The 13,913-nt window shown below is 56.7% G+C and overlaps 1 protein-coding gene across 4 annotated transcripts in view; it reads right to left on the bottom strand.

Moving 5' to 3' along the window:
* The window catches only part of RALGDS (ral guanine nucleotide dissociation stimulator), a 47,351-nt gene that overhangs the window by 15,102 nt on the left and 18,336 nt on the right, over positions 1 to 13,913 (bottom strand). The window contains exon 1 of one of the 4 annotated variants that reach the window (XM_058302131.2): positions 8,289 to 8,608. The exons of 2 other annotated variants lie outside the window; for them this stretch is intronic. In XM_058302131.2, the coding sequence (XP_058158114.1) occupies positions 8,289 to 8,471 (183 nt within the window). In that variant the 5' untranslated portion in view covers positions 8,472 to 8,608. Of the gene's footprint in view, positions 1 to 8,288; positions 8,609 to 13,913 lie in introns of those variants that run through there. One more of the 4 variants, XM_058302130.2, reaches the window with a different exon arrangement.

Here is a 13,913-nt window from a genome sequence, read left to right as displayed (position 1 = left end):
GCTGGCGGGGGCAGGGAGGGACGCCAAGAGTTACACGTGTCTGGGATGGGAGAGCTTGGACGGGAATCCCTACCACCCTGTGGCACAGATGGGGAAGCTGTTCTAGTCTGCTGGGAGCTAATCCTGTCCTCTCTGGTTCCCTGTACAGCAGTGGCAGCACCAACGAAAACGTGTCTGTATGGCAATGCTGAGAGCAGGCACCGTTTAACTGTCTTCCCCAGAAGCAAGAAAGGCACCAGGCTCCGGAGCGAGTTGCACCGACATCCATGGACAGAGTGGTGGGGGAGGGGACATCTAGCCCCTGCTCCCGCCCCTTTCCAGGGACAGAAAAGCAATACAGGCAACAGCCCTGGCATCTGCACCCAGACCCCCAGGGCAGGGAGGCAGGGCCCTGGCCCCTGCAGGCCACCCCGGGCCACTGGGCCAGCCTCTACCAGCAAAGCTGAGTGCGGGTGGGCCCAGGAGCAGGCAGCCCATCTGGCCAGTGCCAGGCCCTCCAGGGTGCTCAGGGAGTGGCCAGGCAAACAGCTGAGGCGGAGAAAAGGCCTTCCCGCTGGGGGAGGGGCCCACAGGCAGCCTGCCGAGCTGACTGTGAGGGGAAAAGAATGTCACATGGTCGGTGGGGAGTGTCCTCAGGGGCTGGACCCTCCTGTCCCCCCTCCCCCAGAAGGACCCACTGATGTGCGCTGGGCCTGGGACATGGTGGGCAGCCGTGCCTGGCCTCCAGCCTTTGGGTCAGGTGGAGTGCAGGGGCTCTGGCAAGGCGCTCTGGTGCCCCCACACGCCGTGCTTTCTTGGAGCACAGCCCGGAGCCCCGGGGAGGGGGAGGGGAAGCAGGGCCTGGGTGGTGTCTGGTTAGCGTGTCACAGGATCTGCCTTCTCATGGTGACCGGCCAGAAGGCATGCCGTGCCCCTGGCTGGCAGAGGGAGGAGGCTGCAGGCCTATCCCCAATTCCCTCAGGGTGGAACAGGAAGGTCAGCAGGGGCCCTCACTTCAGGCCAGTCCTGACATGGCCTACGGGCTTCTCCCCCAGAGGGCAGCGCACGTGCCAAGGCAGCATCTCCTGCCCTGATTCATCTTACTGTTCAGGTGGTACAATCAGAGGCCCACTGGGGCCTCCAGACCCACAGGCTCCTCTAGCTGCAGACTGGCTCCTCCTCAGGAGACCTGGCCCTGGGCTGAAGCAGAGGGAGGAGAAGGGCTCGAGCCTCCACTGCAGTCCCCTCCCACTGAGGCCCTTCCAGGGCTGGCGCGTGGGGAGGCTGGGCCTCACTAGGGAGGGACAGCAAGAGGCTCAAATCGAAGAGCCTCCATTTGCATGACCTCGCTGGCTCATGGACCTTGCTGCACCCTGTGCATTTGATGCCCAGGTCACCCAGAGGTCAACCTGGGGCCCTCACCCTGCAACCTGCCAGCACCCAGCAGCTCTGGCCTTATGAGGTCCCTCCCCAGACCCGCCAGACCTCAGAGCTCTGTCGTCCGTGGAGGGCTCTGCCTCCCAACTCTGCTGAGCCCCGAGCTCTCGGCCTCGGTGAGCTCATCTGTGCAATGGGCAGAAGAGCCGCAGCTCTCTACGGGGAGACCATAGGGTCAAGAGAGAACGCGGGCAGCACACCCAGCACGGCAACGGCATACGCAAGTGCCCAGTGAAGAGGACCTCATGGTGGTGGTGGTGCTGAGTGATGCTGACACACCCACAGCCCTCACTAGCTCTGACACCCTGAGAAGGGCAAACCACACAGGTCACCTGTCTGAGACCCTCCGGAAGGCTCCGGGCACCTGGAGGAGAGCCACTTTCAAGAGACAGCACTGTCATCATAAACCACTGCGGGTGGGCAGCTAGCCCTGCAGCTCTGACTTTATAGGCCATTGCTAAAACAAGAAACCAAAACATGAAACCGAGAGGGCTATTTGAACAGACACTCAGAGAAGAGTTTAAACTGGAAGATGTAAACACCCTCCCCATTTTACAGAGGCAGAGATGGGCCCAGGGGTGGTGGTCAAGGAGAGGGTGCCCAAGCTGAGCCCAGAACCAGAACGTCTGAAGTCCAACTCCTGAGTCTCCCCTTAGACCATGAGCCCAGATACAGAGCCGGCCCTATCCCTCCAAGGGGAGAATTAAAATGCCCAGCGTCCTATGCCACCGCCCACTCTTCAGGGTGCTTCCCAAGCCCTGGAGGTCAAGGGCACGGACAGGACCCCAGCCAGGATGTGAGGTCTAGTCCTGGATGGAGGTGGGCCACATTCCTAGGCCCTAGAGGTGGCCTTGGCTGGGAATGGCCCAAGGAGCCTCGTTGCCAGGGAAACCAGAGAGTATGGGGACCCCAGAAACTGGAGTTTAGAGACCAGGCTACGTTGAGCTCCGGAAGAGACTGACCCAAGTCCTGCAAGAATCATCCCTGTCAGTCTGAGACAAGCTACTTGTCACTTCAGCATTTAAAGAAGAGGAAAAAAACACAGCTCCAGTCGGGGAGAAAGACCCATCCCCTCCTGGGTGGCGACTGCTAGGCCCTCTCCACCTGCGCATGACCTGTTGTGCCCCGTTCATGACGGCATTCTGCCTGTCAGGCCAGCAGACCAGCAGGGGACTGAGGTGGGACCCAGGCATGGAAGGGGTGGTGGGTGACGGCTGAGGAGGAGGGTGGCCTGGTCCTGAGAGAGTGTAGGGAGGGACCAGCTGAAGGTCCACCACCACCACCATCAACCACCTGTGTCCAGAATGTGGTGGGCACTTCCTGGGTGCCGGGCCCTTCACACACTCATCCCAACTAATCTGGACAGATAAGGAAATGACCGGTCAGGGAACTCTCCCAGGTCACTGAGGCTGGAAGCAGCAGGCAGTACAGAATCTGAACCCAGACCTATGACTCCATGGCCTGTGGGGACACACCCAGGGGTGGCCTCTGCCTTGCTCTACAGGTGGCTGCCACCTTCACACTCAGAGCAGAGTGCAGCTCAGCACGTGGGTGTGGCCAGAGGAGGGAGGCGGCCACCTCGGATCACACAGCAAGGTGGGAGATGGTGGGGCCGGGACAGAACCGGGGTCTCTAGCAACTGCATCCCTCTGCTGGGAGGTCTGGGGATGTGCCCTGGGAAAAAGTGGTACACAAGGCACCTAAGGGGCTCCGGACAGGACAGGCAGCGTGCCCACGGGCTCTGAGGACAGCTGTGAGAACAGGGCCCACGAAGCACTGTGCTGACCTGGCCAGGCAGCAGTGGCACCAAGCGCAAACTAAGTGCCCCCCAAGCCCGGGGCACCAGGTACTCCCAAGGCGCAGGCCCACCACTCTGCCCACCAGTACTGACAGTTACCACGTGCCAAGGCTTCTGGAACCTAGGCAAAAAACACAACCATGGCAGCCACCACCTGTCTGGCTCTGTCTTTGTACCATGCACTACGCAGACTGCTTGTCATGCTGCTTGCCTCACTCAGTCCCCACCAGAACCCTAAAAGGAAGAATCAGCATCGCGTTTATTTTAGAGGCGAGGAAACCAAGGCTCAGAGAGCTGGAGCAGGGCTAGGCCTGACAAGGGCCAAGCTGGCATTCCAGACCAAGCACTTGACCACCATACTTGACACTGCCTTTTTGATTCAAAAGGATAAAAATATGCCTCTAGATGTGACTGCAGAGAAGGGGATGGAAGTATTAATGATTCCCTGTAGAGAAGAGGAAAGTGCCAGTAACTTCAAATGCAGTCCCTCACTCCGAGGCCTCCTGTTGTGCTCGCCAATGTCCTTCACTCCTCAGCCCTGAGTGCCAGCTGGGAAGGTCTGCTCAACAGTTTGCTTCTCACAGTCAACTCCTGTAGTAAGCTCCTGGTTTTATCTTCTGTCTCTGCAGAATCAGACTGGTGAGAGTTGCTTTGCTGGAGCTGTGTGTCCAGGAACACGGCGTTTCTGGACCTACGAGGCCGGTCCCTGGAACAGGGTGGCCACACCATAGCAGAGCCATGCCGTGGGAGCTGTCTGGGCAGCCAGCCAGCAGCCCTTGGGAGCCAGTCCTTCAACTGCCTGGGTGCAGCCTCCTGAAACCACCCCCACTTGCTCCTTCAGAGCCTGCTGAGTGGTTCCAAATCCTTCTACCGGCAGCAGGGCCAGGTTGAGGGGATGCAGGAGCTCCCGGGGACACCGAGCTCAGACCCCAGTCCAGTCAGTCAGTCCAGCATCTCCCAGCACTGGCCCCCTACCACCCACTCCTGCTGCAGAGTGCCCTGAGCCTCCCAGGAAACAGCCCAGCATGCCCAAGTGTCCCTGACCTAGAGGCTCCTGGACTCTCCAGGAACAAGCCTGGCCCCTGCCCTCCTCTTCTCCTGGGCCCTTAGAGGGGTAACTGAAGAGGGGAGCCTGAGGGGACATGCGGGCCCAGTGGGCAACAGCCCCCACCTGAGCTGGACAGGCCGGGCAGCTCCTGGAGGCTGCCCCTTTGGAGCTGGCCAGGAGGCCCTCCTTGAAGATTACAAAACTTCTATACACACATGCAGGGACACGGCCACCCCTCCTGGGCCTCCAGTGGCCAAGGTGCTCATGAGCTCTGGGAGTTAAAGTGAAGTCCTTGTACATGGTGAGGCTGGGAGACCAGCTAACTGGAATGGAGACCAGACGGCTGAAGGGAGACTCTCTGCCCTGGGCATCTCCATTCTGAAAGACAAAGTAGGCCCCCTCACTCCAATCTACTGCAGACTGTGCTCAGGCCTTGCGGTAAACACTGCCTGGGTTGGAATCCTGCCTCTGCCACTTACAAGCTCGGTGACTTTGTCTAATCTAGTTACGCTCTAGTGCCTCAGTTGTTTCATCTGCTAAATGGGCTATTACTGGTACTGACCTCAAAAGGATGCCAATTGCTAAGTAAATACATGCAAATCACTTAGGACAGGATCTCCCACAAAGTGTCGGATCATATTAGTTATAATTTTTTTCTTTTTTTAAAAATGTGGCTATTTTTTTCTTTTTTTAAAGATTTATTTATTTATTCATTTTCTCCCCCTTCTCCTCCTCCCGCCTTGCTGTTTTTGCTTGTCTGTCTTCTCTTCTCATTTTCTCTCCTCTAGGATTCACTGGGATTCGATCCTGGAGACTCCTGATGTGGAAAGAGGTGCCCTGTCAATTGCGCCACCTCAGTTCCTGGTTTCTGCTGTGCTTCATCTTGACTCTCCCCTGGTCTCTCTTTTGTTGCATCATCATCTTGCTGCGTGAACTCACGTGGGCACTCACGCGGGCACTGGCTTGCTGCACGGGCAGGCTTTCTCTTCTTCATTTTTACCAGTAGGCCCCCGGGATTCAACCCAGGTCCTCCCATATGGTAGGTGGAAGCTCTATCACTTGAGCCATATCCGCTTCCCATTAGTTATAATTTTAAACCTTTTGGGAGCCAGCTGTAAGCCTACCTCTTCTTTTTTTTTTTAAAAAAAAAAAGATTTATTTATTTATTTATCTCCCTTCTCCTCCCTTGCCCCAGTTGTCTGTTCTCTGTGTCTATTTGCTGCATGTTCTTTGTCCGCTTTCTGTTGTTGTCAGTGGCACGGGAATCTGTGTTTCTTTTTTTTGTTGCCTCATCCTGTTGTGTCAGCGGCGCCATTCCAGGGCAGGCTGAACTTTCTTTTGCGCTGGGCGGCTCTCCCTATGGGGCGCACTCCTTTCGCGTGGGGCTCCACTGCGCGGGGACACCCTGCGTGGCAGGGCACTCCTTGCATGCATCAGCACTGCGCATGGGCCAGTTCCACACGGGTCAAATCGCGGACCTCCCATGTGGTAGATGGACGCCCTAACCACTGGGCCAAGTCCTCTTCCCTCTGCCTCTTCTTGGAAGCCCTCTCTGATGTCCTCGGCCGAAAGCACTCTCACTTTCCTTTGGACTATAAACATTCCTACTATGCACCCAACCCACAGCAGTTATGGGCTGCCTCAGCCTGGTTTTGTTTTCCCTGCAGCTCTATGGTCATCCCATGCATTTATAATATCCTTGATAGTGAGTGCGGCCCTATCTTTTTCTGATCCCTGCAGGATTTTGCTCATAGTAGGCATGCAATAAAGAACGCAGCTCCAGGCTCAAATCGTGACTGTTACTTCTTTAGGGCTGGGACTTTTTCTTTCTGACCCCCAGTTTCCTATCACGTAGGATTGGCACCTACTTTGCAGGGTTGGTCTAAGTGAGATGGAGTGAGTTGTAGAACCTGCAGGCAGCGGGTGCTACCAACTTGAGGACTCCTCTCGCCCATCCAAGGTAGTAGCCTGCTCGGAGTTAGGGACACTGACTAGGTCACCTTTAGAAAGCAGAGAATTGTGCATGCCAAGCTGGGTCTGCGGTGCCTTGGCTTAGACTTGAAATGAAGAGCTGATGTCCAGATGTGCGATGACATCTGGCAGTCTAGAGACAGAAGGACTGGGTGGAGGCTTGGTAGGGAAATGGGGATGGGGGTAGGGAAATGGGGATAGAGTAGGGAAGCAAAAAAATGCCTGTTATTTTCCCAGAGAGGACAGGGACCACAAGCAGGGCCGCTTCTGCTCTGGCATGCTACACCAACCAGGAAATCAACTCCAGGATGGGGAGGCGGGTGTTGCTGTTGGCAGGAGGGACAGGGACTTCCCCGCCCCCTTCCCCAGGCTGATGGTAAATGGTCATTGTGTTTAGTTTCCGGCAGTGGCCTCCTCTCCTGCCAGGACCCTGGTTTTCCTGCTCCAGCCAGAAGCTTCCCCTTTCAAAAGAGCGACCACAGCCTGGATCCGGGTGCTGAGGCTAGATGAGGGAGTGCAGCAGCGACAGAGCTGAAAGATAGATCCCTGGGAAGGAATGGGAATCTGTCATTCCTCTAGCCCCTCAGGGATGCAGATGCAGAGAGCGCGAGAAAGATCGAGAGCGAAGGAGAGAGGAAGAAGCGGTAGTCCCACCCGGGTCAGGAACCTGCCTGGCCCCTCTGAAGGTTCAGGCCCAACCTTCCCAGCACACAAAGCCCAAGTTGCTGCCAGACATAATGGAAGCCAGATGAGCCTGAGGCTGGTGTCAGGCCTCCCACCCCCACCCTCCTAGGCTCCAGCGGCCAAGGAGGAGAGCTCTGGGCAATTAGGGCCTGGGGGCGGCGTGGGGGGCACACATCTGGCCCAGCTACCTGCCAATTTCAGGAGGAAAGGGTCTCTTAGCCCCAGGGTTCCCCTAGTAAGAGCCCTGGACACCTCCTGACCAAAAACTCCTCCCATCCCTGCCAGCCCCCCAAGCTGGACAGGGAAACATATTTTAATTTACCCTTCTGCAAATACGCATCTAGGCAGGCAGGCAAGCAGAAGCACGAGACCCAGGCTGGGCCACCTCACCAGGAATTACAATGCACCTTGGCTTAGAGTGGTCAGAGGCGAGGGGAGCACCAAGGTGGGGGGTGCGGGGTGGGAGGGTGTTATTGACCAGCCTAGAGGGTCAGGAAGTTTACTGCTAAGGCTTTGGCCCCTCTTGTCCAGGTTCTATGCCCAGGCAGAGTGGGCAAGAGGGCTCTTTCCTATATTCTGACTCACGTGTTGCACGGAAGTCAGGTGCACTGTTGGGAACCCTGCTCAGGGCACCCTGTAAACAAGAGGCCCGGGATTCACCCAGTTACTCATCCCCTTCCATGGCAGGCACTCATACACCCCCTCTTTTGCCTAGTTCCTCCCAATCCTTACAAATTCAGGGTAGTGGCACATTTTCTAATCGAGCAAAAGTGAATCACTCCCTGCACTTGAGAGGCGCTGGTCCAGCCCTCACCGATGGACACCTGAGCCCACATTTTGGAGTCCTCCCTCCCTCTGAGCAGCTGTTGTCTCCCTGGTCATCAGATCCTCCATGATCCCAACCACTTCTGAGAATTCTAGGATTTTGTCATCCTAACCACTTGTCTCTTCACACCTTCACCGTGAAGTCTAACAGCGCTGGGTGCTGGCCCCCGGCTGGCACCAGAGGTGAAACGAAAGCTGATCTCTGCTGGTGGGAAGTTCAGAGACCAGTGGAGGGGCCACAGACAAAACAGACAACGACGGTGCCTTGGGAAAAGCTCTACGCCAAGGCTGCGGGCGAGGGCTGGCACACCTGCGCTGTGAGGGGACATGAAACCCCCCCCCCCCCCTCTGGTCCCTAACCTGTGGATGGGGCTTGCTGGCAGCCCTCAGGCCGCCTCGCTGCCTGGGGGTCGGAGCGAGGAGCGGGATTTCTGTGGGACTAAGCCGTTAAGGGGGACAGACCCCCAGCCACACCTCGCCCGGGCCCGCCTCGCTCTGCCTGTGGGTCGCTCTGCTCTGGACGCGAGTCCGCCCCGGGTCACCCACCTCCAGACGCGGCAGGTCAGGGTCGAGCTGGGTGAAGCTGTGCAGCACCACCGCGCAGCTGTCGGGGACGCCCACCTCCAGGCGCACGGCGTCCCACACGCTGCGGCTCCGCCGGGAGCCGGGAAATAGCGGCTCGGCGCCGCCCGCAGGCCCGGCCGCCTCGGCCCACATGCGCTGCACCATGGACGGCGAGCAGCGGCGCGGGCGGCCGGCCGGCCGGGGCCGGGGCCGGGGCCGGGGCCGGGGCCGGGGGCCGGGCCGGGCCGGGCCGGGCGCGCGGCGGGGGCGACGGCGCGGCCCGCGCGGGTCGGCGCTGCCAGCGCTCTGCGCCGGCTGCCTGGTTGCCTCTGATGTCAGGCTGGGGGCGGGGCCAGACTGGGGGCGGGGCCGGGCTGAGGGGCGGGGCCCGGGAGGCTGAGAGCGGCACCGCGGAGCCGGTATGTGTGTGTGCTGAGTGTGCGAGCGTGGTTCTGTGTGTCTTATGGAGTAGTCGTGTTGCGTGTGTTGTGGTGGTGTGGATAGCTGTTAGGCACCTAGTATGCGTCTGTGTGCTGGGGCAGCGCATGTGTTGTAGGGATGAGTTGGGTAGGAGTTGATGTGTGGTAAAGCTGCGGCTAGTGCCAAGCCCTGCAGTAAGATAGACTTCACGAATTCCAGTCCCGCCCCTCTGTGGCCTTGGACAAACTGCATAACCTCTCTGAGCCTGTTTCTTCATCTGGGAAATGACTTCCTCACCAGTGTTGAGAGGATCACGAGGAAACTGACGTAGGCACCTCTGGGTGCCTGTGCCTTGGCACTGGAACAGCGACCACGTCGCTCAGTGTCCTTGTGCATCTGCAAGTCCTGAGCCTGATGCCCTGGGTTTGGTGTTGATCTACAGTTCAGGGAGCAGGCAGCTACCCCTGCCAGGGGCTTTACCTGCATTACCTCCTTTCAGCCCTACAGCCACCCTGAGAAGTAGGTACAGGCAGAAAGGAGAAGTGGGGGGAGCTTGGAGTCACCAGGGCTTGGGGCCTACAAGAGATTCAAGGAGGAGGGGAGGGTCAAGAGGGACAAATGCCAGGTGGAGCACCTGGCCACCGGCCTGGTCACCGGAGCCTCTGGTGACCTCGGCACCCACCCACCCTCTCAGGGCAGAGGTGAGGGTGGAAGCGAGGCTGGGAGGGGTGAGAGGAAGCGGGGCTGGGGAGCCTCAGCTACTCTTCCCAGAAGTCAGTGAGGAGAGGAGGAGAGAGCCTGGGAGTTAACAGCGGGGCCGAGAGAGGTGTTTTAAGGATGTCTGCAGAATGCAGGCATGAACGGGGACACTTCTGCACACCTCACCTGCTGCTCAGGCAGCCCTTGGCCTCAAAGAGGTCAGCGACTGCTGGCAATGCCACCAACCTCCCCAGAATCAGCCCAGACCCCTTGGGCCTCAGTTTCTCCATCTGTAAAATTAAGAGCAGGTGCACTTAGGCACCCACCCTGGCAGCTTGAGCACACACTAGGTTTTCTGTCCAGGCATGAGGCAAGACGGGGTGAAAAGAAATTGGCAGTTTATATTGAGTACTAAAAATGCTCATGCCCTTTTACCTGAGCCCACTCTTAGGAATCCATTCTAAGGAAATAATCAAATATTTGGACAGGGATGTCTATACACGATGTTTATAGGACTGATTACACCTCTGCAAAATGGAATCAATTCAAATGCCAACTGACCAACTGATGGAATAAATGGTGGGACCCTAGGTGCTGTTACAATCCGTAGAGAAAAGCACACTTTTGTTATGCAGGAAAATGCTTCTGAACAGTTGTCAGGAGAGAAAGTCAAGACATAGAATATGCTTTTAAAACTACATACTACACATATGCATAAGACTAGAAGGATCTACTTCCAAAAAGTAATGGTTATATGTACATATATAAATGTATTTTTTTCTTTTTACTTCTCTGAATTTTCTAATTTTTCTAAAATAAATATTTTTATAACCAGGAACATTTCATAAATGCAGGGTTTTTAAAAAAAGACAAGACGGGTGGAGTTGGTCTGGGGTGGAGGTCCCTGGGAAGCCCTTCAGGAAACGTCCGTGCCTGCTGCCCTGGAGAGGAAGGTGGATGGGGAATTTAGAGGAAGGAGGTCCTCAAAGAGCCACAAAGGGGTGACCTGGACACGGCCCTTCTGGCTCCAGGCTTCCCCTCCCATTCTTTTTTCCAGGGCAAAGCTCTCAGCACCTCTGGGAATTTAGAATGTGCCGTGGAGAGAACCTGGCAGCTGCCAGCCACTCACCTTTTCCTTCTGTGTTCTCTTTACCTTTCTGCAAATGAGGGGTCTGGAAAGCAAGCTCATGCCCATTTTACAGTTGGGAAAGGTGCACACAGAGGCCAAGTCACTCAGAGGGGCACAGAGAAGTGCTCCCAACACCACTGCCTCTCTAGCCTTGTAGGTTAGTGGTGCATGGTGGGGGGCAGGGGTGGGGGGGGAGAGGATCTTCCCCCAGGAGACTGGAGAGGGGAGGAGCTGGAGTTAATCATCAATTCCTCCACCAACATGGCCGGCCAGCCTGGCCACATCCCTTCTGACTAGTGGACACCACCTGTGTGGTACAGGGATGAAGATGGGGTCTCATCAATTACCAAACCAGACCTTTTGGTCAGTGTCTCTCTGCTTTTAAGAAGGTCTCCTGTCTGCCTCGTTCTTCCCCTTTGGGGCTCCACTTTTGCAAGCCTGCTCAGGGCTCCAGCCTCACGTACCCACGTGCTCCATCACTTTTAGTTCATGAAGGGCAGGATCCACCTTCCTAATGCCTGAGTTTGAATCCCAGCTCTGCCCCAGGCATGTCACCTCACCTCCAAGTTAGGAGTTTTCTCCTTTGTAAAGTGAGAATAATAATGTGACCTAATGAGATGGCACAGGGAAAGCAGCTCCCACAGAACATACGTAGCATGGTGCTTGGTGCCCGCGGTCAGGCAGGTCTGGTGACTCCCCTGTTGGCAGCAGTGGCTGTGACTTCAGGGGCGCCTCCTGCAGGCAAGGCACCCTTCCTGAGCTTCGGCACAACTCACGTCATAAACCCTGGACAAGCTCTGGGGTAGAAAGCTTAACAAGGGCAAGGCCAGCCCCAAAGCGAGAGGACAAGGTCAGTAGCTGTTGCCTGATGGAAGAAAACTGCCATCCATAAGTGCTCTTGCCAAAAACAGAATCTGAATCCAGCCCCACCTCTGTATGTAACTACCAGTCTGGGGGAAACTGGGGACAGAGTACCTCTCCCTGAGGAGTGCCTCTGCCCTTCCTCGGGGGTCATGACAAGCCCCCAAGAGCCACCTGCATGGACAGTTCCACACACAGGACGCTCTTTGCCAAAGCCTGTTAAAGGGCAGGTTGCAAACTGATAGTCAGGGAATGAAAGCCAGGCTAAATGTAGCCTGGAAATATGTTTAGTTTGGCTTGCAAAGTGTTTTTAAGTTTTTGAGCCAACAGTAAAGTCAGGTGATTTCATATAAAAATCCACATTTCTGGATTCTCCTGTAAATTTGGAGGACCTGGCCACAACAGCCTGCTTTCCTGCTATAGCTCACCGGCAGTGGCCCGCTTTAGAAAAGGCATGAGCTTGCAGGTTTGCCATAGACCCCACTGGCACCTCGCAGTTCACATCACTTCCTAGCTCGGAAAGGCACAACTGAGCAGCCACCCCTTGCTTTAGCAGAAAGGTATGCTCAGACCAAACCTCTGTGGTCCCTTTTCCTCCCACCCCCCTCCCAGCATTGTTCCTCCCAGACACAGCAGTCAGAGGGGCCCTGACCCTTCAGTGGCTCCCTGCTACCCTCAAGCAAAAGACCAATTGCCTGGGGCAGCCCTAGCTTATATCTCCAGGCTCTTCTCACCACACCCAGCAGTTCCCCAGAGCGCCAAGTCATCCCCTTTCTGGGCCATTGCTCCCGCCGTCCCTTCTGCCTGAATGGCGCGTCACACCTTCCACCCTTTGCCGGGTACAAAATAGGTGATTCATAATCTCTGTATATACGGATGTTCAAGTCAGGACCCAGCCCCCGTCTGTGCCCAGGACTCCCAGGGAATGGGATACAGTTGTGGGGATGTCTTCCAGGCACACGGAGGCTCAGACCAAGAACTGGGCCCCAAATGATGTCCCGCTACAACACATCTTGGCAATCACCTCTTCTAACATGAGTTTGGCCAAGGCCACAGAGGGAGCTGATGGTTGAGTAAGAAAGAGTAGTCCAGGCCTTGGTGGAAAACCTTTCACCTCCTGTCGGGCAGATGGAGGTCACCCATCTGTCTACTGTGGTCTATATTTAGAACCCAGGGAGGATTTGGGAAGGGTGTGGCCTGGCCAGGCTCCCTGGTCATTTCCCAACACGGACGTCACCATTCCTTGCCTGCCTGGGTCCTGGGGTGGCCCTCTGTGGGCGGGTGAGCACACACCTTGGCAGGAGGTGACGTGCCTCGCCAAGGGTGTGAACTCCTGGCACAGTGGATTCCTGGGAACCTCCAGTGGCCTCCTCCTCTGGGGGCTGTGGTGGTGGGTAGGGATTTCTCCACTGGCTGGAAACTGATTTGAGAGTCAGTCAGAGGGCAGGAAATGGAGCTTACAGCGCTCCAGGAGCCCACACTGGGCAGGAATGTGACATTGTGCATCAAAAATCTCTGACCTCAGAGGGTGTCACTGTCCCAGGACAACCGGAATGAGATGCAGCACAGTCTACAGCAGTGGAAACGGCTCGGGATGAGGACTCTCGGGGTCCCGGCCTGGCTGTGGCCTCGACGCGGGCCCTGCTGTCCTGCCCTGTAGAGCAGTGCTCGTGGCCTCCAGCTCTGTTACCCTCAGGATATTGAGGTGACGGCCCTCAGGGAAGCAAACGTGCAGTGCAGGTTTCATAATGATCAACACCATCCACCGACCAGGTCCTGGGGGCTGCTCTGACATCTCTCACCACCCACTCCCAGAGTGCTCAGTGCCCGACACCCCTGAGGAGTCACCAACAGCCCCAGCACCACCGATTCAACAGGAGTCAGCCCAAGGAAGCAGAAGGAGAGCGGAAGAGAAGCAGAAGGGGACAAAAGCAGACTGAAATGGATACTGAGACTGAAACACAGAATAACAATAGACATAGAAATGGTGAGAAAGGGAAACAGGGTTGGAAGAGATGGAGACAGAGGGGCCTGTCCCTGGCAAAGGCCAGGCTGGTGGCCAGAGCTCTGGGCACTCATGGCCTCTCTGTACATGGCTGAGGCTGAGGATCCAGGAGCCTGGCCCATGGGAAGGAAAGTACCAATGAGCCAGCAGGTCTTTCTCATAGTCTCAGCCCTGCGCTTTTCTCTAAACCTTGCGGCCCCAATGGGGAAACAGCAGAGAAGTCCCACACCTATGCTAGGTGGGAGATACCATACCCTGCCTGAAAAGCTCCCATCACACCTAGAGGACCCAAACATCTCCAGGGAACCCCTGCCTCTTCCTGCTTATCTCCCCATCACTGGTGGGTGGCCAGTTAGCTGCCGGCCCAAGCGCCTCTTAAACATCCACGTAAGTGCTGGCTGAAAACCATCATAGAGCTGTGTGGCCTGGGACGAACTGGTCCTGAAGGGTCACTCTTTCCTGTAAGTTTGGGAAATGCTCGCTTGCTCTCTAA

This window comes from Dasypus novemcinctus, chromosome 8 (assembly GCF_030445035.2).
Source record: "Dasypus novemcinctus isolate mDasNov1 chromosome 8, mDasNov1.1.hap2, whole genome shotgun sequence".
Classification (NCBI taxonomy): Eukaryota; Metazoa; Chordata; class Mammalia; order Cingulata; family Dasypodidae; genus Dasypus; species Dasypus novemcinctus.
Note: the sequence above shows the minus strand (reverse complement) of the source record. Positions and strands in the feature narration are given on the sequence as shown.